The 22483-nt window shown below is 44.5% G+C and overlaps 1 protein-coding gene across 1 annotated transcript; it reads left to right on the top strand.

Annotated features, from left to right (window-relative positions):
* Positions 1–3140: 3140 nt before the first annotated feature.
* On the top strand, positions 3141–21872 carry Gabre (gamma-aminobutyric acid type A receptor subunit epsilon). The gene is made up of 10 exons (XM_051178243.1): positions 3141–3354; positions 6912–7625; positions 7668–8446; positions 8819–8886; positions 13300–13520; positions 14217–14299; positions 15556–15693; positions 19389–19541; positions 19687–19886; positions 20141–21872. Exons 1-10 carry the CDS (start codon positions 3299–3301, stop codon positions 20534–20536), a joined length of 2808 nt encoding a protein of 935 aa, XP_051034200.1. The 5' UTR covers positions 3141–3298; the 3' UTR covers positions 20537–21872.
* Positions 21873–22483: the final 611 nt, after the last annotated feature.

Below are 22483 nucleotides of genomic sequence, written 5' to 3'. Positions count from 1 at the left end.
AGTGGTTTTTTCTGTTAGCTTAAGAGGGAAAGCATGCTATGTGTGCTAAAGTTATATCCAAGCTAGGACAGGGACATCCAGGCTTTATGATTAGCACCTCTGATTTCATCTTTAAACCACACACAACTGTTTGATGTTTGTTATTAAATTTGATAATTCACAACTGACAAGAGGTGCTTGCTGCTATTATGATCAATAGCTAGTTTGGTTCACTTATGAAAACACAGCTGCTATGTTAACATTTTGTTTAGATGCAACTGGAATAATAAGTTGCATTACAAATAACCAGGGAGAGAAAAATGCACCTCCACACACATGCATGCACACGTACACACGAACACACACATGTACACACACATCTAAACAATAAATGTAAATTTATATTTTTAATGGAGCAGCAGTAACTAAAAGCTCTTCTTCTGTCTCTCATGTCCTTATTTCTGTGTTGTCACCTGGGTCATCTGGGAAGAGCCTTCTCCCCTTTGTCTACTCCTACACTCAGTCTAATGAGCTATTCATCTTACCTATTAGAAATCCCTGAAGTTGCTCATTCATGTGGTTCTTTCAGCTTTTTCTACCTGAAATTCTTCTTGAAGTTCAGTTCTGATATGCTGTGTCCCCACTGGATACCCTTATGAAATGTCCCTATTGCCCACAGGATATCATGCAGTCTTTTGGCAAGAGTCAGTGTTAGCATTAGGTTAGCCAACCTCCCAATCCACCTTAATTTCCCACAGTTACTCTTCACACAAATGCTTCTGGCAAACTCCTCCTGTTTCTTTGTCAATCATCACACATTTCTATTTTGAATTCCCTGGGATTGCCCATGTCTGCACCTTGTGAGCTTGGAAGCACCTCTTCTTGTTGTGATAGGCACAAGCCTATGAAAAAGAGTCTTCCTTAGAGTACTAGAGTTCTGCTGACACTTGGTCTTATATTTCAAATACCCAATTTCCTTCTCCTAGCCTATGCTTTATATATAAGGTCAGGGTGGTAAATGAGTTTTTTTTTCTGTGTGTTCTGTTATCACGCATGCTAGGACCTGGTAAAGATGTCTACATTCATGACAAACATTTGTAGGTTGAGGAAACAATAATAACACTGAGTAGTCTGCACAAGTCCTTGTAGGTTTGCTACAGATGTACTTACTAGAAAGTTGGCAAAATGGTTAAACTTAACCTGTAAAACGGAATCTGGGATTCTCCTATGGGTGACCTAAAGACTTACCTATTTTGGATACCCAGAATTCAGTCTCTCTTTCAGTAATGCCTAATGGTCATTGGAGAGTATTCTAGGCCCAGGGGAACACAGACAAAATCTCCTTAGGACAGACAATACCAGATACATCAATTGAAAAGGTCAAGGAAAATGAAACGCACAGGGCCACTTGTTTCGACAGTCCTAAAATATTGAAGAGGGTGACAGCAGTGTTTGTATTAGGGAGAAGTCCTCTGACATTACATGTTGACAAAGGTGGTTCTTCCAATGAGCTATGAAGCAGGAGGGGCCTAAACATGCTCTTTTGTTATCTCTCTTGTGCTGCATCAGAGTCTGAAGCAGTGGTTTTCAACCCTCCTAATGCTCTGACCCTTTAATACCATTCCCCATGTTGTTGTGACCCCAACCATAAAATTATGTTCCTTGTTAATTCATAACTATAATTTTGCTACTGTTGTGATTCATAATGTAAATATCTGTGTTTGCTGATAGTCTTAGGTGATCCCTGTAAAAGAGATATCCAGCCTCAGATGGGTCATGACCCACAGGTTGAGAACCATTTGTCTGAAGAGAGGCCCCTTAATGGTGGGCTCGGGGGTACTAGGGCACATAAAGCTTTATGCAGACCAGTAAGAATTTTTTGTCCATTGACTTCTGTGTACTCAATGTCTTCTAACACTGAGGGATGCATTTAAGAAGCTGAGAGATATACGGTATACGGTGTGTGTGTGTGTGTGTGTGTGTGTGTGTGTGTGTGTGTGTATGAGAGAAAGAGAGAGAGAGAGAGAGAGAGAGAGAGAGAGAGAGAGCTAGCTTCGGTGATGACAACCCAGTATAAACAAATTCAGAAAGAAATGCCCGTAAAAATAAACAGGTAGTGAGCAGAACATGACAAAGCAGAGTAATGTAATAGGGAGGATGGTGCAGAGGGTTTATTAAATTAGTGTGCTCCAGCAAAACCTTTCCACAGAGCCTGCAGGCCCACAGTGCTTTCTAAAGCAACAGGTAAAGGGGATGCTGCTAGTGTCCCACAAAAGCTTGTCATGAAAATGTCTGAAGTTAATTCAGAGGACCTATGCAAAAAGAAATACTCCAAGCATGCTGGAGACTTTTGGTGTGCCACCCCACCTTTATGCCTTGTCATTTCTTCTTTTGATATTCTACTGGCTCAGAGACGTAAGGGGGGAAAAAAACTGCCGGCCTTATTGTAGAGAGGCAGTTTCCAAAGCCTCTTCTGATACTCAGGCCCCAAGACTGAACTAAAAACAGCATTGAGTTGGTATCCCTATGGGACTCAGTCTTCCAGTGAATGCCTTTGCCTGATCCTTTGCTGATGGCTATTCCCCTGCCTCCTGGGTACCCATGGATTTGACCTATAGAGTAATTTAGATCAGAGGTTACTATGGAGAACCGCTAAGCATCTCTTTTTCCCTGCACCAAGGTTGGTACTGAATTGTCTAGCTTCCTTCTGAAGCCAGCAGATATGTTCCGAAGAGGTGGAGGGTGTGGAGCTAGACCAGGAAAAATCAAGGAGGCTAGGTGAAGGTGTGGAAGAACGATGGGGCTCAACAGGTAGTAACACAGAACACAAGGACCTCAGAGCTTGTCATGGGTCTGGAAGGGGTCTCAGCAAAGTGTTCCCTGCCTATCTGCCCGCCCACACGCGCCTACTCTGGCCCAGCCAGTGGAGGCTCCCCAAGCCATAACCGCTGGCGCATTTTCCCCAAGCCCTGGGCCTCACGCTGCAGGCTCGCCTCCTCCTCACTCCTCCCGCCCCCCGCCCTGGCTGTCTGGCAGCGCCGCAGTGCTGGCGGCTGGGGGCCTTGGCGACAAGGCTCCCTCCTCTCCACACCCCGCCTTCCCGCCCCAGCCTCGCTCCCCGCTGCCGCTGCCGCAGTGATCACGTCGTCGGAGATTTCCATCGGGGCTCAGGGGGCGGGCCCACAGTGCTGAGCGCGGGCTGGGGCGGGGCGAGTGGGAGGAGTGAAAGTTGAAGCCCAGCAAAACCCTCCACCTCTCCCTGAGCGGCCAGACCTGCGCTGCGACCTCAACACAGGTGGTCGTGCCAGGACCCGCTGAGATGTTGCCCAAAGTTCTCCTGATGCTCCTCAACATATTCCTGGCCCTCCAGTGGAGGTGAGTCTCCATCCCAGCACCCCGAGAGCCCTCTGTGCCCAGCAGGCTTCCGGGACCCCCGGGGTTCCTTGATCCCAGCTCCTGCTTTGCCAAGGGGTGTCCTGATGGCCAGGCTACCCTGGACCCTTGTCCCCTCGACGCGCGCTACCCTCCAGTGTGCCCCCTTGTAGGAGGGCGTCACGGGCTGACGACGGGGAGCACAGGGAAAGCAGGTGGGACCATCTTCTGTTGGCGTCGTGGACTCGGTTTGGCCCTCAAAGCCCTGGAACGGGCGGCCAGGCAGCAAGAACACCTGGTTCCCTCTCGGAGTCTGAGGCAGGAGAGGGCAAACTGCTAGAGCTAGCACATACAATTCAGGGTTGTGCTAGGGACTTTGGGAAGGTGGCTCCTCAGCTGGGGGACCTGAAGTGCCTCGAAATGTTTGCCTGTTTCCTAGTCTGTTCACTCTTGCTCACATTTTTCCCCTGGAGCGCCTGCTTAGTACCAGGCACGATGCCAGGCAACTCTGACTTTACTTGTTTCTCCATCCCGTCGCGTTTTCCTTCCAGTCCCAGTCAGGATCCTGAACCTTGGTTATCTCAGGGTTCCCACCCCATTTGCCTTCCTTTTCCCTTCTCACCCCAAGGCAAGGCACCTTGCTTGGTCTTAGGGGCAGACCTGAGCCAGAGAGCAGAATGCTTTTCTTTCCTGAGCTCAGGTCTGTGGTTTGTGGCCTGGATTTCTAGCCCTCTCCCTTTTTCTGTTTTCCATTGAGCAGCCATCCTCCCTACCACAATCCCCTGACCCTGGGCATTGGTGAGAAGGGTGTCCCTGAGATTTCTAGCGTTTTATGATGGAACATGACTGCTTCGTGTGTTTTTTTTAATTCTTTCTTCCTTTCTTTCTGAGACTGTTGTTTTGTGGGTTGTGAACTGTCAGAAGTTCTTAAGTGTCCTGATTTGTCGAGGTTTCTAGAAGTCTCCATGGCATTGGGCTTCTGTCTTTTCATTTGTTTGTTTAGAGGAGGGGCAATGTCTCTTCTCTCCCACCTCAGGGAGGCATATGTGGCTCTCTACTGGCTCCCTGGTGCCCTAAGGTGAAGCTGGCCTCAGCAGGGGCTTGGTAAATGTTTCTAAATGCGTACTAGCAATTTCTTGTTATCCATATCTCTTTAGATGGGATTTTTTTTCTGGGACAAAAGATGGCTGAGGATGAGGGAGGGGGCTGAAGAAGATGGGAGGGAGATGAGAGGGAAAAACAGCCCTTCCAGTGGGGGTGGGGGAACAGACACTGACGTGTGCATACACTGTCAGCATGGCAACCTGTGATGTCAAGAAAGGGGAGGTGGCAGTGGGGTGTATTGGGCCAAACTTGGATTTGGTCTAGGCTCAGCTTCAAATCAGGTGTGTGATTTTGAGCATAGCCCTCTCCCCATATGGCTTATACATCAATAAATTTAAAAGACCAGCATATTTGAGAAAGAAATCCAGGGCCTTCCTCAATGCTCCTTAGCTCCCCTCTTCAGCCAGATTTAGAAAGTGGTAGTGCAGAGCTTCAGTCTCATCCAGTATTATTACATCTAGAGGGCTATGGATGTCTGAAAGGTTTCTTTGGAAAATCCCACTAGGCCAATGTGGTTTTGTAGGCTTTATTCTTTCTAGCCTTGAAAAAAAGAGTTTGGTGGCTTTTTGGAGATGGATATGTATACACAGGAGATTCTTAACCCCACAGATCTCAAGTGTGGCTATTTGTTTGTTTACAGTGGTAAAATCAAATTGAAGGATCAAAGCAACCTCCACCCCCCAAACACACTTTCCTTGCAGGCCTAGTAGAGAGACACTGCTTGACAGGGTTGGCCCTTATCTCTTCAGAGACTTTTAGGATTAGCATCCAGATACCTAGGAGACTTGAAAAGCCTTAGGAATAAGACATCATCTAGATATGACATTTGAAAATGGAAATGCTTTTCCCATACCCAGTCTTTTCTTACCCTACTATGGGAATTAGCCATCTCAGAAATGAGAAACGGTACCAGCTTAGCACATCTGTATGCCAATTAAACTATTCTAAAAGCTCTGAAGACTGCAGGAAAAAATATGCACTTTGATTCCCAATTGCCAGTCTCCTCGTCTGCAGCACAGGGACCTGCTCACCCTAGTCTCTTGTTCTAATTTTAGGGGTGAAATTTGCCTGGTGGCTTTAAAATACCATTTTGGAAGTTTAATACACAAATATGAAAACACAGCAATCATAAGTGAATTTTCATAAAGTAAGCATGATCAGGTAACCAACGCCTAGATGACAAGGAAACAATTGCCCATCAAATCCCCAAGCCTCACCAAATGTACAATCTTCCTAAAGGAAAATGCTCTCTTGCCTTTCAACATCAAATGTTAATTAGTGCTTATATCTTTTTCAAATGCTTTTAATTATATATATTTCAAGGATATATAGTAAAGAGAATTTCCATATACCCACCATTAGCCTTAACATTAATGAAAACATTAATGGACACTTATTTTCTCTGCCCCCTACCTGCATACCACCCATTTTAACTTAGCCTCAAGCCATTTTTTCAGGAATAGATCTCAGGCATCATATCATTTTGTATGTTAATACTGAGGTCATTAAGGGCTTCCCCACTAAAAATATCATTATTACACCAAATATTTAACAATGATTTGTTCATGCTTCAGTTATTCAGTCAGTATTAAATCTCTACTATATGGTTTTTGCAGTTTTGGTTTTAAAGTATCAGAACTCAAGTGTGTTATATATGTTAGCAAGTGGAATTTTCTTTTGAGACAGGGTTGGACTTTTTATTGTTAAAATGCCTTTTTACTGAATTAGAACTCATATACAGAATGTAGTTCAAATAATAAGCATACAGTGGGGCCCTTTCATCACTACAGTCTGACCTCTGACACTGTGGGGGGCTTCCATAATTAGAAGATGGATTTCTAAAGTGTTGTTATTATTGTAGTTATTATCATTATTATTTTTATTGCCATTATTGGCCCTGGTATCCAAGATGGTCTCCTATTGGTCATCCATTTCTTGGGTGCAGCCACAAATTGCTGCTCTATAGCTTGCCTTCCTCCACCTCAGAACCCCCATATGGGTATTATGAAACCATCCCAGAAATTTTCAGTGCTATCTGCTTGCAAGCATTCCTTAGCAGCCCTAGCCTTTGGCCTGCTCTGTCCTGTCATTGGCTGAGGCTCAGGCAGATGTGAGGCCAGTGTTAGTAACTGCAGCACAGCCGCTGATTGACCAGGGTTACGGAAAGGATGACCACCTATTTGATTTCATATGAGATGGTCTTTGCAAATTTAGTCTAATATTTGTTGTTGACTAGTTTAAAGTAAAGAGTTAAGAAAGAAGAAACTCAATACACAATCTCCAAGGAGCAATAAAATTTAAAAGGAATTATCAAGTTTAATTTGTTAGTGCCTCCTCAGTTACTATCACTACTCACTAATTAAGCTTTGTGTTGTAAATATTTTGGTTTCCTCCTGTCCCAAAAGGCATTAGCCTGATTAGAAGGAAGAACTTAAATTTTTGATTGTATATTCTAGGGTTGGACCTCACATTAAACTGGAGAATAAACCCCCTGCCCAAGACAATGTAGTCTTCGGCCCTCAGCCTAGGCCTGTGCCTCAACCTTTGCTTCAGCCTGAATCCTCTGCCGATGATGATGTAGTCTTCGGCCCTCAGCCACAGCCTCAGCCCAAATCTCCTGGCCGTGATGATGAAGTCTTTAGCTCCCAGCCTCATCCTCTGCCTCAACCTCAGCCTCTGCCCCAGCCTGAGCCCCAGCCTGAGCCCCAGCCTGAGCCCCAGCCAGAGCCCCAGCCTCAACCCCAACCCCAGCCACAGCCTCTGGCTGGGCGCCAGCCTCTGCCCCGGCCCCTGCCTTGGCCCCTGCCTCCACCTCAGCCTACACCTGAGCCCCAGCCTGAGCCCCAGCCTGAGCCTCAGCCTGAGCCTCAGCCTGAACCTCTGGCTGGGCGCCAGCCTCTGCCCTATCCCCTGCCTTGGCCCCTACCCGTACCCCTGCCTGAGCCTGTACCAGAGCCAGAGCCGGAGCCTCAGCCAGAACCCCAGCCGGAGCCTCAGCCAGAACCCCAGCCGGAGCCTCAGCCAGAACCCCAGCCGGAGCCTCAGCCAGAACCCCAGCCAGAACCCCAGCCAGAACCCCAGCCGGAGCCTCAGCCAGAACCCCAGCCGGAGCCCCAGCCAGAACCCCAGCCAGAACCCCAGCCTGATCCAGAGCCCCAGCCTGATCCTGAGTCCCAGACCCCAGGCCAGCTCCAAGCTGGACGTCAGCCCAGGCCCAGGCCCCAGCCTGAACCACAGCCGGAGCCCCAGCCGGAGCCCCAGCCCCAGCCGGAGCCCCAGCCAGAGCCTCAGCCGGAGCCTGAGCCCCAGCCAGAGCCTGAGCCCCAGCCAGAGCCTGAGCCGGAGCCCGAGCCCCAGCCAGAGCCTCAGCCAGAGCCTCAGCCGGAGCCCGAGCCCCAGCCAGAGCCTCAGCCAGAGCCCCAGCCGGAGCCGGAGCCCGAGCCTCAGCCAGAGCCTGAGCCTGAGCAGGAGTCTGAATCTGAGCCTGATCCTGACCCCGAGCCTGAGCCGGAACCCCAGCCTGAGCCTGAGCCTGAGCCGGAACCCCAGCCCGAGCCTGAGCCTGAGCCTGAGCAGGAGTCTGAGTCTGAGTATGAGCCTGATCCTGACCACGAGCCTGAGCCGGAACCCCAGCCTGAGCCTGATCCTGATCCTGAGCCCGAGCCTGAGCAGAAGTCTGAGTCTGAGCCTGATCCTGACCACGAGCCTGAGCCGGAACCCCAGCCTGAGCCTGAGCCAGAACCCCAGCCGGAACCTGAGCCTGAGCCTGAGCCTGAGCTGGAGACCCAGCCTGATCCAGAACCCCAGCCAGAGCCGGAACCCCAGGCCCAGCAGGAACCTCAGCCTAGTGGAAAGAAGCTTCTAGCGAAAAAACCAGAACTCACTGTTGATTGCATGACTGAGCTCTCTGGAGAGAACCTGACAAGAGCTTCTCAGATCCTTAGCACCATCCTGCGTGACTACGATCATAAACTGCGCCCTGGCATTGGAGGTGAGTTAACAGAAGAAAGCCCTCTCCTCTCTTGAAGGAAAAAAAAAAACATGCTTCATATACAGTTGTGGCCAATGAACATGGGTTATAGACGAAGGTGCCACACACAGAACTGAAGCTGATCCAGCAGGTTAAGACACAATGGCTCCTCTAGGTCAACACTTTCCCCTTCTTTTGGCCTCAGTTTTTCCAATTCTAGAATAAGATGAGTGATCTGAAGGTGTATGCCAAACCCTCATAGTCCATGAGCTAGGGCTTTCCTTGGAAGAACAAATGAAGTAGGATAGATTCTCTTCCCTTCCTTTTGATGACTCCCTTCTTGGTGCCATGCCTCTATGTGACATTCACCCTGTATTACTTCTTGCCTTACAGAGAAGCCCACTGAGGTCACTGTTGAAGTCTTGGTCAACAGCCTCGGGCCTATTTCCACCCTGGACATGGTGAGTACTGAGCTTTGATGACAGTTTTTCCTTGCTTGGGCACTAAGATAAGGGGTCTGCTTTCTGCTCTTTGTGATATTACTAGAAGAGGTGGGCTTTTCTTGTTTTGGGGCTCAGATGGGGATTTGTAACCATAATTAAGCTAAGAACATGATGGAAAAGGTAAGTTCTTTGCTACCTGAAGAGGATCTTTGGAATTGTGACTCTAATCTTCAGTTTTTCATTTAAAATAAAAACAATAAAACAACTGTAAATACCACAATGGGATGCCTCTCTTTTGTCTGATTATTTATATTAACTAAAAACTAGTTACCATTTCTTGCTGTACAACTGTCCTTAAAATTTTGTCTTAATTCTTTTGCCTCCTTTCATTTCCACTGTTATCAATAGGATCCTCAGTTAACCTTCATCATCTTCTAGGTGAAATATGCAAATGTTTCCCTGTCCAGCTCTACTGAGAAAGCTTCCTCGGTGATGTGCCTCTAAAACTTATAGTTGAACCCCAAAGTCTAGCAAGCATGCCCTCTCCTATGACTTTGTTCTTTTTCACCCCATTAATGTCCATAAACTATGACCACATTATAATATGCAAATTCCTTGTACCTCAGAGGTGGGTCTTCGTTCAAGTTCGCTCATTCGGGGTCCAGCTCACATAACATCATGTTCGTGATAACTACTCTGACTCACATAGCAATTAACTGATCCCTACATACAGCAAGCCTCTCTCTGGACATTCGCATTTTCTGACTTACAAGTAGCTTATCTTCCTTAGTTTATTTCATGGTAATTAACTGTTTTACGTTGGTCTTGCTCTCTCTTGTTATGAAATACTTGATGCTAAGAACATAGTATATGGTAGCTGGCAAATGAATTACAAAGGATTTTGCAAATTCAAATGTGAAGTATCTAAACAAGAAAGGTTGTGGTAACCAGCTTCATAATAGCCATGGATTTGGTTTGTCCAAAGATAGAGCCAGTTTTAACATATACTTACACTGTATGATCTGCATGAGTTCAGAGGCTTGACGTTGAGATGGTTGGTCCTGATAGACTCAGAGGTAAGTAACCTTAATGGAAATCAAGCTGTTTACATAGAGTGAAAGAGTGGCTTACAATGGTTTCTTCCTCTTTATTATGATCTCCCTCTTTATTGTGCCATTCTAAATTCTAGCAATTTGGCTTATTTCTTTACTAGTAAGCTTCCCACCTTCACCTAGTTAGTGTTAGCTAAATTTCATAGGCTAATGAATATGCGAGACCACACACATTGTTAAATACAACTAATGTTCCTAATGAGTGTGCTATAAAAACAAAAAGCAGTAGAAAAATTCTCAGACAATTTGTGTAGGTTATAATTTGGGGGAACTAGTTTCTGTCCTCTGCAAGAGTCCTTGTGGCAGCAGACCACTAGCCCTACTCATGTTCATCATCTGTTAATCCCTCTAGCTCTGGTCTCACCTGAGCTTCTATTTATGCTGTCTAATCACTTAGAAGTCACTCAACTTGATATCATGCACAAGCTGTTTCAGCATGAGACCAACAGCCTGATTTATTTAACTGATAAAATGTTTATTAACCTTCCAAAGCCTTATATGACACATAATCTCCCTCAAAGTTTCAGCTTCTACATAGTTACATGTAATTCAATAAAATAAATAGGGTCCCTGTTCTTGTTCAGCCTGCTTCCTTCTAATTCACTTGCTGAGGAGTACATAGCTGTCAATCTCACTGCCACAGATCATGCCAATGCTTGAGCATGGGTTATCTCTATTGTTCTTTGTGGCAGCCAACTATCCTTTTTCTCTATTGTTCTTTGTGGCAGCCAACTATCCTTTTTCTGACCTCAACATTTGAAACAGTTGATTGTCTCAAAATTTGTTGAGTAGCTGGTTAAGTGTATATTTGTCAGTTGCTTGGGCAGGTAGAATATTAGAGAGAAACATAAAACCATTGCGTTGTAATCACATATTTCGACTCCCCTCCTTGTTTAACTCTGAAAGCACCCAGTCTGACCTTAACAGCAGTAGCTATTCTGGGGAAACCTGCCTGGTCACAGCACTCCGGGTTGCTAATGCCTGCTCTTGCTATGGTAATTATTGCAGGTGATTCTAATTAAGCCAGTTCTGAAACACAGCATTTCTATTTCAGCTGAACTAAAAGACATCAATTTCTAGTTACCTATGAAACTGGGAGAAAAATTAATTGCAAGCCATTAGTTATAAGTTGATGTATGAAGAATTTATAATTGGTATCTTCTTAAACATCAGTGAGTGAAATGCTTCTTTTTCGTATTGTATAGCAGACTTCCAGCATGGTTGAAGGAGATGCATGTTTCCCACTAGCCACCATACAGTTCATGTGTTAGGATGCAGATGAGACTTTGCCAGGTACTGGGAAGGTACAAATTCTTTGAAGGCTGTTTTTGAGGGTAGATGGAGTAGGACAGGTCAGAACATGACAGGCCAGGGCTGGACAGGATCAGGAGTTCTGCCATTATCTGCCTGATTTTCTAGTTTATTGTGGTAAGTACTTTACACTTTACTTTCTTTTCTGACTACCAGCAGTCTGGTGGCTGCATCTAACACTCACTGCCCCAGTGCAGTGAAGGCCAGCAAGGGTTTTGTCCCCTCTTTTCTGACGGGGCTGATACTCTTTAGCCTCTGGTCACAGTGTCTCCCTCATGACAGACAAATACTCTACCACGGAGGTACATCATTGACCTCTTTTTGTATTTTTTTCCACTTTTGAGACAAGGTCTTACCCATTTGCCCAGGCTGGCCTTGATTTAGTCTAGTCCAGACATGAGTTTAATTTTTCATCCTCCTGCATCAACCTCCCAAGTATCTAACATTACAGGCCTGTGTCATCAGGCCCATCTGATCCTTGTTCTTTGGTACAGGATTATCCAGGAAAGGCCTGGGGAATATGGCCCTTGGGGGATTTTTTTTTTCTTTTTGGTGCAAGTTAAAGCAATGGCAGGGTAAAGTTATAATAATGGTGCTCTGAGTGACAGAGCTAGTGTGCCATCACTTGCTGTGTGACTTTGGACATCTTATCTCTGTGAGTCTCAGTTTACCTACATCTAAAATAAATTAGACAAACAGCCTTTCATTGTGCTGTGCCATTACTCTGGTGTTTGCTTCAAACTGATTATATTGCCATCTGCACATTGCCCTACAAGCCACGTGAACTTCCTGCTTCTTGTGCTTCATATTAAACAGATTCCTTGGTGTTTAACAGACAACTTATGGGATCCATAAAATCTAAAGACCACATAATCATGGAACTATCTATTCATGTGCATGCACTCTTCAGAGATTATATGGACATTTATTAGAAAGGAAAAATAAAACAAAGCACAAACATAATTCTCCTTGTTAAAAAAGACAATAGATAGACATCAAATCATTTCATTTTTAAATATAATTCTGTGGAATGAATGGCTGGGTCTGATTAATAGCTATGAACTGTGAATAAAAGATGAACCTTTCCTGTGTACTTGTGTGTGCTTATACACTTCTGAGCACATTTGAGCTGGGATTTTTTTATTCACCGTGTAGGGACTGAAAGAGTGTTGACCTAATAAGAGTAGCAATATGGTCCTGCATAACTGCAATGGCATACTGATTTCAGCTGTATAATGATCCACTATAGCTCAGGGATTTATTGATGGATGAAATGTGTTATCTATTTTGGAATATTACTCTCTTTTTAAAACATATAACAGTGGAAAATTCCTGCACCTAAACATACGTTGCTTTATTCTTTGTAGTCCTAGGTGGATGTAAGCCTAAGGGTCTGTGAATGGCACAAGGCCTTTCCCTACTGGTAAAGAGAGGAGAGGTGATAATGCCAGCTACAGAAAGAAGCAGAACTGTTTGAGGCAACTTCCCACAAAGATGAGGCAGAATACTTACACATTCGAGATTATCCCAGGCTTTGTAATAAGATCCCATATCAAACAACAAAACCAAAACGATGAAACATCACTTCCAGAGACTGATTCTCCAGAGTAGGATTTAAACTTGTTTTATATTCTCCTACAAGGCACAAAGGACTTTTGTATGGGGATGTAGAAAGTAGGTAGCTCATTTGCTGTTTTGAGCTGTGAAAGAATGGTATTAATCACTATATAGTGGGGACTTAGCTCCCTTAGTCGTGGCATTTGAGCAGGATATGCCTGACTTCTTGACTGTATTAATGTCTGAGTCCCTTTCAGTCTTGACACTGAAGGAACTGGGTAAAAACAAAAAAGAATTCCATTCCTCTTCAACTTCTTGGGCCAGTGTTTCATATATTCTACTATGCTGTATTCAGGGTTCCATGTTAAGTAGTGACAAACACCACATTTGTGTGCAACTATTCCTTATCTACTTAGCCCCAAGTATATGGTTTTCTGTCCCTTCCCACCAGGAATATTCCATTGACATCATCTTCTACCAGACCTGGTATGATGAGCGTCTTCGTTACAATGGCACCTTTGAGACGCTTGTTCTACATGGCAACATGGTGAGCCAGTTGTGGATCCCGGATACGTTTTTTAGGAATTCTAAGAGGACTCATGAATATGATATCACCATACCCAACCAGATGGCTCTCATCCACAAGGATGGAAAGGTGTTGCATTCAGTTAGGTATGTCAAACCTTTAGTGTTTCATCTCTTAGGACTGTCTCACTCTTTAGGAAAATTTTAGCTAATGACTCCTAAGTAGATATATCATCCTGAATAATATTCCTAAAAGCCTGTGCAGACTTTTTAGACCAGGAATTCAACCTCTTCCTATGCAGGTATAGACACTGAGACCTTAAATTAAAAGATACTACTTAAAGACACATTCTAAGTTTGTTGCAAACTTGGGAGCTGTTGTTTACCCCACGTCTAGAAGGTATTGACATGACTTCATTGCCTGGACAATTCCATCCCAAGTGAGAACTGTATATAAAGACACAGCCATGGTGGTGGAACTGTCCAGGCAGAGTAGAATACATTGGTTGGAAAGGTATCCAAGACCTTTCTACATAACTTAAATGCCTGGAAGGAGATTCTTGTGTCAGCAGTGTGGCATATGGAGATGGTAAAGATTAGAAGAATGTAGGACTGAGTTGAACGAAAAAGAAAAGTCAATCTAGGTGGTTCCATGTACTTCTCTGATGATGCAACTCAGTACTCAGATATCAGAAGCTCTTCTTCCTCTCTTTATATCACCCCTTTGAGCTTTTTGTCTTAAATTCTACAGATGCCATTCATTGAAGGTAATCCCCTGGTCTATAATGAGTGAATACCTGAGTGCTCAGAGCCAGCCTAATGAGGCTCCTTTCTCCCTTTCAGGATGACCATTGATGCGAGATGCTCACTCCACATGCTCAAATTTCCAATGGATTCTCACTCTTGCCCTCTGTCTTTCTCTAGCTGTGAGTACCTTCTTAGGTTTCTGGGGATCCAGAGATATGCTGGGCCCTCTTTTTCTCATCTTTACCTTTTACATTTTCTGCTTCTGCTTTTTTTCCCTGTGATTGTGCCAAAGTTGCTACAAGCCTCCATCTTCCATCCTCACCGCCTTTCTTGCCAACAATGCTGTGTTTGCATTACCTTGGCTATATGTTGGATTCTTCCTTCACCCTTGCTCTACCTTAAGCTAGTCACCTGCTTCTGAAGTGTACCTAAAGTATGTCTGCTCCTCCCCATCTCTGCCTTGATGCTGGGCTTTATCATCTTCTGCTTGAACTTCTGCAACATCTTCCCTTTGAAACAGAACATGCCCTAAGCTAAATTCATTGTCTCTTCCAAACTCCTGCCTCCAAAGAAAATGTGTTGCTTCTATGTTGCCATTGACCTCATTGAAGGGTGCCATCACCCAACCAGTTGTCCAAGCCAAGAACTCTGATGTTTGCCTCCCATTAACCTCCTACATCTACTCAGTCCACACATGCTATTGGTGTTCCCTCCAAATCTGTATTGATCCCACCTGAGCTTTCACTCCTGCCTTCATTTTATTGTGTTTAGATTATTGCTCTGGAATCCCATAACTGGCACCTTGCCAATATGCTACCAGCTGAAGCACCATATAAACCAGGTCACTTCCTCGTTTAAAATCTTTTCTTAGCTGTCATAGATCTATTGCAAATTCCTTAAAGTGAACCTCAGAGCCTTTCATGACCTGACACCTGCTACTTCCTGTTGCACAACCCATCTGTGAAGTAGTCACCCTAATATTTTGCTGTTTCCATGTTCACCTTTCTGTGCTTCCCTTTCACAATCTTTAGCTTTATCTATATGGAGAACGTTTACTTTCAAAATTTACAGTAAATGCTCCATGCTCTATGAACTCTTTTCTGAGTGTGTTCCCAAGTGATCTTTCCCTACTTTGCCCATTGTTACATGGGCAGAGCGTTTTCAGAGCAACTCCAAAAATCACAGCTCTGTGGCCTTACTCAATGAAATGTGAATGCTGGAGGGTAAATTCATGACTTACTCATCTTTGCATTCAAATCCCAGGGCATATGTGATTATTGAATGGACTTCAACAACCAGGCCAGAGGCAAAGTCTCAAATCTGGTGAATTCAGGGTCAAAACTCTAAAACATGGCTCAAGCTAACACCATGCTTATGGGGCACTCAACTGGGCTTCCCAGTCTCATTCACTCCTCTTTTCTATATTGATTTCCAGTTTCCTATGGCGAGAATGAAATAATCTACAAATGGGAGAATTTCAAGCTTGAAATCAATGAGAAGAACACTTGGAAGCTGTTCGAGTTTGATTTTACAGGAGTGAACAACAAAACGGAAATCATCTCAACCCCACTTGGTAAGTGTGCAGTGGGAGATTGGGTTGGGTATAGTCTGAGAGAGTAGTACTGATAACTGGATGTGTCTATAAATGCTGCAAGGAACACATGGAAACACCATGTAGGACATTACTTCTGTCCTATACATGCTAAGCACTTACAACTGTTTGCAGAGGAAACTGAGACTTTATACCTATGTCTCAGTTTCATCTGCAAAGAAGTAAGTGCTTTGCCAAGCCCCTTGAAAGATGAGGTAAGTAGATACATTTTTGTAGCTTTTTGGAATGTTCTACCTTTGCTTTTTAGACCATTTGGGCTCAATGTCTTTCTTATGTCACTGACTTACTTAAACAACATTAGAGAAGGGATACTTGAGCAATTTCTCCTCATCCAGAACCAATCCACGCTGGCTGAATAGGAAGCTAAGTCCACCCTAGCAGGAGGGGGGGAAGGGAAAGCTAGTATAATAATGGCACCTAGTGAGGATTGGGGAAGTCTGCAAGTAGTTACTTAGCTGCAGTGGCTGCTGCAGAAACATTATCTTAAAGATGCAACTGTGAAAAGCAAGATTGCCACCAAAGGCTTCATAGTGAAATAAACATATGCATGCTGCTAGTTTTACTTTTTAATCTTGTTCCTACAAAGGTGAAAGGGGGCAGATTCTGGGTCTCTTAACTTGTAACTCCCAAATAGATGTGAGCATCTTTGCTTGTATTCCTAGGTAATCTGAATGAGGAGCCAAGAAATCTTCCCAGGGTAGCTCTGAGAGCAACCCTGGACCCTCTTCACATGTACTGACAAGAATATGGATGGAGCAGGTTACCCAGCCAGCCTTTTGTCATGGGAGGCATTTTGCTTTGCTTCTGTGTTATGACACAAAATCTGCTTTTGTTACTACTGGTCACTGGTTGAGGGAAGCTTATGCTCACCTGGCTAAAGCTTTGCTTACACTATACTAGGCAGGGGATGGATGCTGCTTTACAAATGCATTTTCTTTTTCCTCGGGGCCTCTGTAAAAGCCACTTTGCTTCCTTTGGCTTTGGGTTCCTTGCCCTTGTACTAGTTAACTACATTCCTGCCTCTTAGCTCTCTGCACCTCAGTTTCTCCAGATAGGTGGAGATCCATCATCAGAAATGACAGAAGAGACAAGGCACAGGGGCTTTCAAGTCACTAGTGGTTCCGTTTAGTAGATGATTTGCACATTGTTTCAAAATGGTGCCCTAGTGACTACAAAGCCCCAGAGCTGGCATCATCATTGAAGCAATGGCAGTAGGTAAGCAACAGCTCTCCCTGTGAAAGAAGGACCAGGTCTTTTTTCTCTTCTGCTAGAGACTACTTGTTCTTAACTCATGGTTTCTCCACTGCCAGAATACTCTTTGAAACAGGTCCAAACTCCCCCAGTTCTACCCTGGGGCAGTTCTTTCTACCTAGAGCACAACTTACTCATTTTTCAGGGTTTAGAATGCATCAGTGCCCTGAAACTTGGGCCAACTTGGACCTTAGAGCAGAGTCTCTGCTTCATGAGCTTCTCAGAGAAGAGACCAGGCCTGTACTAAGAGACCCATCCTTCATTGATGGTTGTTGCACTTCCAAGGAAATCTTTCCATGAATGAGAATTCACCATTTTGCACTTCTTCCTTCTCTAGACAGTTCTTCCCATCAGAAAATACTTCTTGTTCATCTGTAATGAGAGTCTCTGTGACATTTACCCATCAACCTAGTTCTTTCCCCTATAATTACCCAATTTACGCTAATTGAAGTCATTCTTCCATGAAGTCAAATTTAAAGAACTAGTGTTATTGTAAGAGCATTGGTTTGTATTCTATTGGGATTATGCTTCCGAAAAGTTCCCTTTCTTCTCTTTCTCTTCAATGTCTTCAGTTCATGAGTCATCTGGACAGTCTTTTAATTGTGTCTTTTTGACAGTGCTACTACCATCCATGATCTGGACAAAGCAGGTAAGAGCAAAAATTATCTTAAATACATTTTGTTTTATCTCAGCTTACCATCCTAATTATCTTTCTTCCATTGGTATTGCTTCTTCAATAAAGGAAATGCATGTTAGGATCCCTCTCTTGGCAAGTTTCTAGCTTTTGATAAATGAGGAAGTTTATTCTTTAGTCAGAATAAATAAAATTTAAAGAACAAGAAATTCAACATCATAATAAATCTTGTGACAACCATATAAACTCATATGTGATGTGGATATACCCAATTAAGGGAATTTTAACTTACAGTCAAAACTCCAGGCAGAAGTAATAATTTGATCATTCTGGCTAGTTGCGTAGGGTGGTCCCAGGTATAGTGATGGAGAAATTCTAGCATTCTATTTAGGAAACACGTTTCCTACTAACTCTAGATCATTTTTTGCCACTTTTCTGAAGAATCTAAGAAACTTTGTTCATCCAAATTCAGTGCTTCTAACACCTGGAGAAAAGTCTGTCTTTTTGGCACTGGCCCATCCAGACTTGCCAAGCAGCTGGTCTATTTCTTGTAGCGTAGCGTGTACAGTGTAGACAAATAGTATTTGAGTCTGCTTTCCAAGGCTATGCTCCAGGGCTATAAAGCATCACTGAATATCATTGCCTTCCATGTTGTTTCAGGCTTGGTCGGTTAGGGGCTAAGCTGAAGGCTTTACATGAGCCCTTCCTGGAAGGGACTTAAAGGTTCACTTAATTGAAAGTTACACAAGTCTATGGTATCACAGAGGTGGAAATTCGGGGCTTAGCTTCACAGAAAAGCCATAGTTGGAGCAATTTAATGTTTTGTGTCATGTGGAGAATAAAAATGATGCTCTGGGCAACCCAAGTATGAAGTCATAATACCATGAAGAGTGTTAGGAACAGCATGCTTAATAGAGCATGCCAGCTGGAAATAGAGGTTTGATCAGTTTCTGAAAGATCCATTCAATCTAGAGAAAGAACAAGAGCAGATCATCATGCCTAAGGGAATGTGAAAGCCTAAGCTACCTTGGGACTAGATAGTCTGCAGACCTAACATTTAGCAAGTGACTGACGTTTTCGTTTTCAACTAATTCTGCTATTTTCCTACAACTTTGAATTTAAGTTAGGAATAGTATATTAAGAACAGGGAGTCCAGGATTTACTAACCAGGACAAAAATGTAGGTTATATAAACTTGGAAGCAGCTTCAATTAGTTTTGGGTAAGGCATGCATTTTGTGTGTATGTATGCATATGTTAGTTAGATCAAGAAATTAGGCCTTAAAACCAGAATATAGAGTCTAGACTATATTGAGCAGCTCATATATATAAGAATATGTCATATTTGGCTAACCCAAGAGGGCATGCTCTGAGGGCTTGTAGTGCAGATGTAATGCTGTGATATCTCCAACTATGCATGGCATTTCTCTGGGTAGGCAAGTCTCAGCTAACTATCAGCTATGAGGTATTGATCTTAAGAAGGTCACTTTTCTCTCAATGCTGCTACTCTGGAAAAACAGACTTGGGGCAAGTGAATCAATTAACTGAGAGAGAACTTATTAATATTCTTGTGCTGAATTATCCCTCAACTGGCTAGGGGTCTTGGAGTAAGTATCCCCTTTGGCTTCTACTGGACTGCATTGAAATAGTGTGCCCTTATTCTAGAACTCTGGTCTGATGTCCCATGAGCTGGGCAGTGAAATCCATGATATATATGTGGTATTAAACATCAGGCCAGTACTGCAATGCAGTGGTGTGTTTTATGTCTTCCAGGTGACTTTATGGTCATGACCTTCTTCTTCAATGTGAGCAGGCGGTTTGGCTTCCTTGTCTTTCAAAACTATGTCCCTTCTTCTGTGACCACAATGCTCTCCTGGGTCTCCTTCTGGATCAAGATAGAGGCAGCTGCAGCCAGGGCCTCTGTAGGTAAGAAAGTACAGTGTTCATAAATATGGGTATATGTCAGGGAGTTATCTTGACGAAGAGAAATATTTGCCTCCTCCTGTTATCCTGTAAGCAGTATACTGCATGGGTCAGGAGCTTAGCCCACCTTCACTCCTTGCTCTTATAGGAGTCAGTTCTGTAATCACCATGGCCACGCTGGGCACCCTTTCCCGTAAGAATTTCCCTCGTGTCTCCCATCTCACAGCTTTGGACTTCTATATAGCCATTTGTTTCGTCTTGTGCTTCTGTGCTCTACTAGAGTTTGCTGTGCTCAACTTCCTGACCTACAACGAGACGAAACGACAGGCTTCTCCAAAGCTCTACCAGGTAAGTACTAGTTGTTGGTATGGGAGGCAAAGCTTTAGAATGAGGGTACTAGGGTTATAGCCCATGGTTGGCTAGCTTCCCAAGTGTTAGGAAGATTACTGGGGTCATGGGGGAAATAAACGCCCTGGTGTGATGGTGGAAATCCCAGAAGGTGCAGAACTGATGTGGGAAGTGTAGTTTCTAGGAAATTGTGGGTAACCTTTACTCTTGATTCACAATCCCTTGACTGTTTCCTTCTTTTTTCTCTATTTCAGCTTCCAACCAGTAGCCATGCTAATACGCGTACTCGTGCTCGTGCCCGTACCCGCGCTCGTGCCCGTGCCCGTGCCCGCCAGCAGCAGGAAGTGTTTGTGTGTGAGATCGTCACCTATAACGGGAATGCTGAAGAGGACTATGAGTATTGCCCAGCCCAGTGGTCTTCAAGCTCAAGAAGACCCCAGTGTCCCCGGAGGCGATGTGGCAGAAGCTATGTGTGTTTCAAGGTTCTCAGGAAATATTTCTGCATGGCTCCTGGTTGTGAGGGCAGCACCTGGCAGCGGGGCCGCCTCTGCATCCACGTTTACCGACTGGACAACTACTCGCGGGTGCTTTTTCCCATTACATTCTTCTTCTTCAATGTGCTCTACTGGCTCATTTGCCTTAACCTGTAAGCTCAGCTGGTAGCTCAGGGGGCAGCCTCCTCAGTTCCCCAAGAGTGCCAAGCCCCTTTGCCAAGGGAGTTGGGTTACAACAGCAAAAGCAGCAGGAGTGCCTAGAGAGAGCTTTTCAGTCCCTGGTTCCAAGAACAAGCCTGTGCAGAGTGTGTCTCTGATGACTTCCTTCCCATTAGCCTAATCTTCTCAACACCCCTTCTTAACAGCCCACCTCTCTATTCTTGAAAGAGCATTCGTGATGCTCATTTGAGCAGATAAGATTTCTCTCCTTGGTGTTTATACTTACTCTCCCCCCCCCCCAGAAGCCCATGTTTCCCTTTGTGGTGCTAAGGGGCCCAGCTCAGGCTCAGCCCCAGAATGCACAGTGACAGGATGGTCTTAAAGCGAAACCATTAGATTCTTGGTTTTTTTCTCCTGACTTCCCTTTCGCTGAACACACACACGCACGCACGCACGCACACGCACACAAGCATGCACACACACATCTCTGTAGGAGGTGAGGAGCCAGCAAGTGGCTCAGTTCGGGAAGGTAACCCTTTGCTGCTGTGCCAAGCTCCCTCCCCCCCCCCACCCGCTTCCATCTGCACCACCAGTTCGGTTCCTTACATTCAATGGGTATCTATTCTTGTGTGCAATGTTTGTGATTTCCCCTGCTTTGTATGCCTCCCTCTTCCTCCTCCTGGACCCTTGTGATTTGTTTTGTAAATTCCCTAGTGACTTTCCCAGCCCTGATCCAGGTGCTAGGCTTTGGTGACTCCCTGGGGCCAAGAAAATGAGAACACTGTTTTGCAGCGGCCATTAGCTGCCACTGACTGGTGCTCGCCTCAGGCCCCTGGACACACAAGCCAGGCCACTGCCATCCCTGGGGCACTCACACAATCACAATCAATTGAACTCCCTTAAATTTATATTGAATTTTCCATTTGGCAAAACACTTTTGATAAATAATTTCTTTGGGCACAGTTTGTTCTCCATTATGCAGATGGAAACATTGAGGTACAGATATCTATGGAAAAGTAGGTCTTGCTGGACGCTAATCTGGAGCCCCCTTGTCACCTGCTAAAGCACATGTCAGTGCTAGGCAGCTCTGATCACCACGACTTCATTCTGTTTCCCCTGATGACACCCCAGTGGCAGGACATATAGTAGTGATGGCCTCCCCAAACATGGGCCTGTCCCTAACTAGGGCCTGAGGTGCTCAGACTGCTCCGCAGGTTGAACTCCTGTCTCTAGTAACCCACCAAGACAAATTTGTACATGCCCCAATGCTTGTATATGCTGAACAGAATCTGTGTCTGTACTTTATGGGGGTGGGTGGGATTGGGAAATCCATCTGCTTTTATTCACCATCATCTGTAAAGGGGAAATATATGAATAAAACTATCAGCAAAGCATTCAAGATGTTGCTGTTTCTTTCCCTTACAGCCAAGCTTATTTTCAATTAAATCTATTGTTTAATATGAGAGTAGCAAATAATAGATAATCCCACATATATATGTAATGCAATGTGATCACCATCACTCCCTGTACCCTCTCTTATCTCCTTTCGCCTCCTTCCAAGACCAGTTCTCCCTCCCACTTTCATGTGTATTTTCTGGTTGGTTGATTCATTTTTGGACCCCTTGAGTAACAAGGGCTGCTATTGTTTGGAGTGTGGAGGACACACCAGTAAGTACACAGCTAAAAAGCATGAATCCCTTATTCCTTATCAGCATCACTCAACAGCCAGTAGTTGCCTGTGGAGGGACAGGATCCCATGAGCCTGTCCCTTATCCATGAAGAATGTTGACAGGCCCAGCCTTGTGCAGGCCCTGTATATGTGTCCTCAGCTGTTGGGAGTTCATGAGTGGAAAGCTAATGCCACAGGCAAAAAAAGAGCATTATACAAAAAAAATCATTTTGCTCTTACAACCTGCTCAGGTTTTAAATCTTAAAAACCAATTG

This window comes from Phodopus roborovskii, unplaced genomic scaffold, assembly GCF_943737965.1.
Source record: "Phodopus roborovskii unplaced genomic scaffold, PHOROB, whole genome shotgun sequence".
In the NCBI taxonomy this organism is placed as follows: Eukaryota; Metazoa; Chordata; class Mammalia; order Rodentia; family Cricetidae; genus Phodopus; species Phodopus roborovskii.
The sequence above is the reverse complement of the archived record's forward strand: the minus strand, read 5'-3'. Positions and strand labels throughout refer to the sequence as shown.

Excerpts from the sequence above, each read along its gene's own strand:
- Gabre (XM_051178243.1), top strand. The coding sequence starts at position 3,299 with ATGTTGCCCAAAGTTCTCCTGATGCTCCTCAACATATTCCTGGCCCTC. Across the intron at positions 8,447-8,818 it reads ACTGCGCCCTGGCATTGGAG|AGAAGCCCACTGAGGTCACT; the intron begins GTGAGTTAACAG and ends CTTGCCTTACAG. Across the intron at positions 15,694-19,388 it reads AATCATCTCAACCCCACTTG|GTGACTTTATGGTCATGACC; the intron begins GTAAGTGTGCAG and ends TATGTCTTCCAG.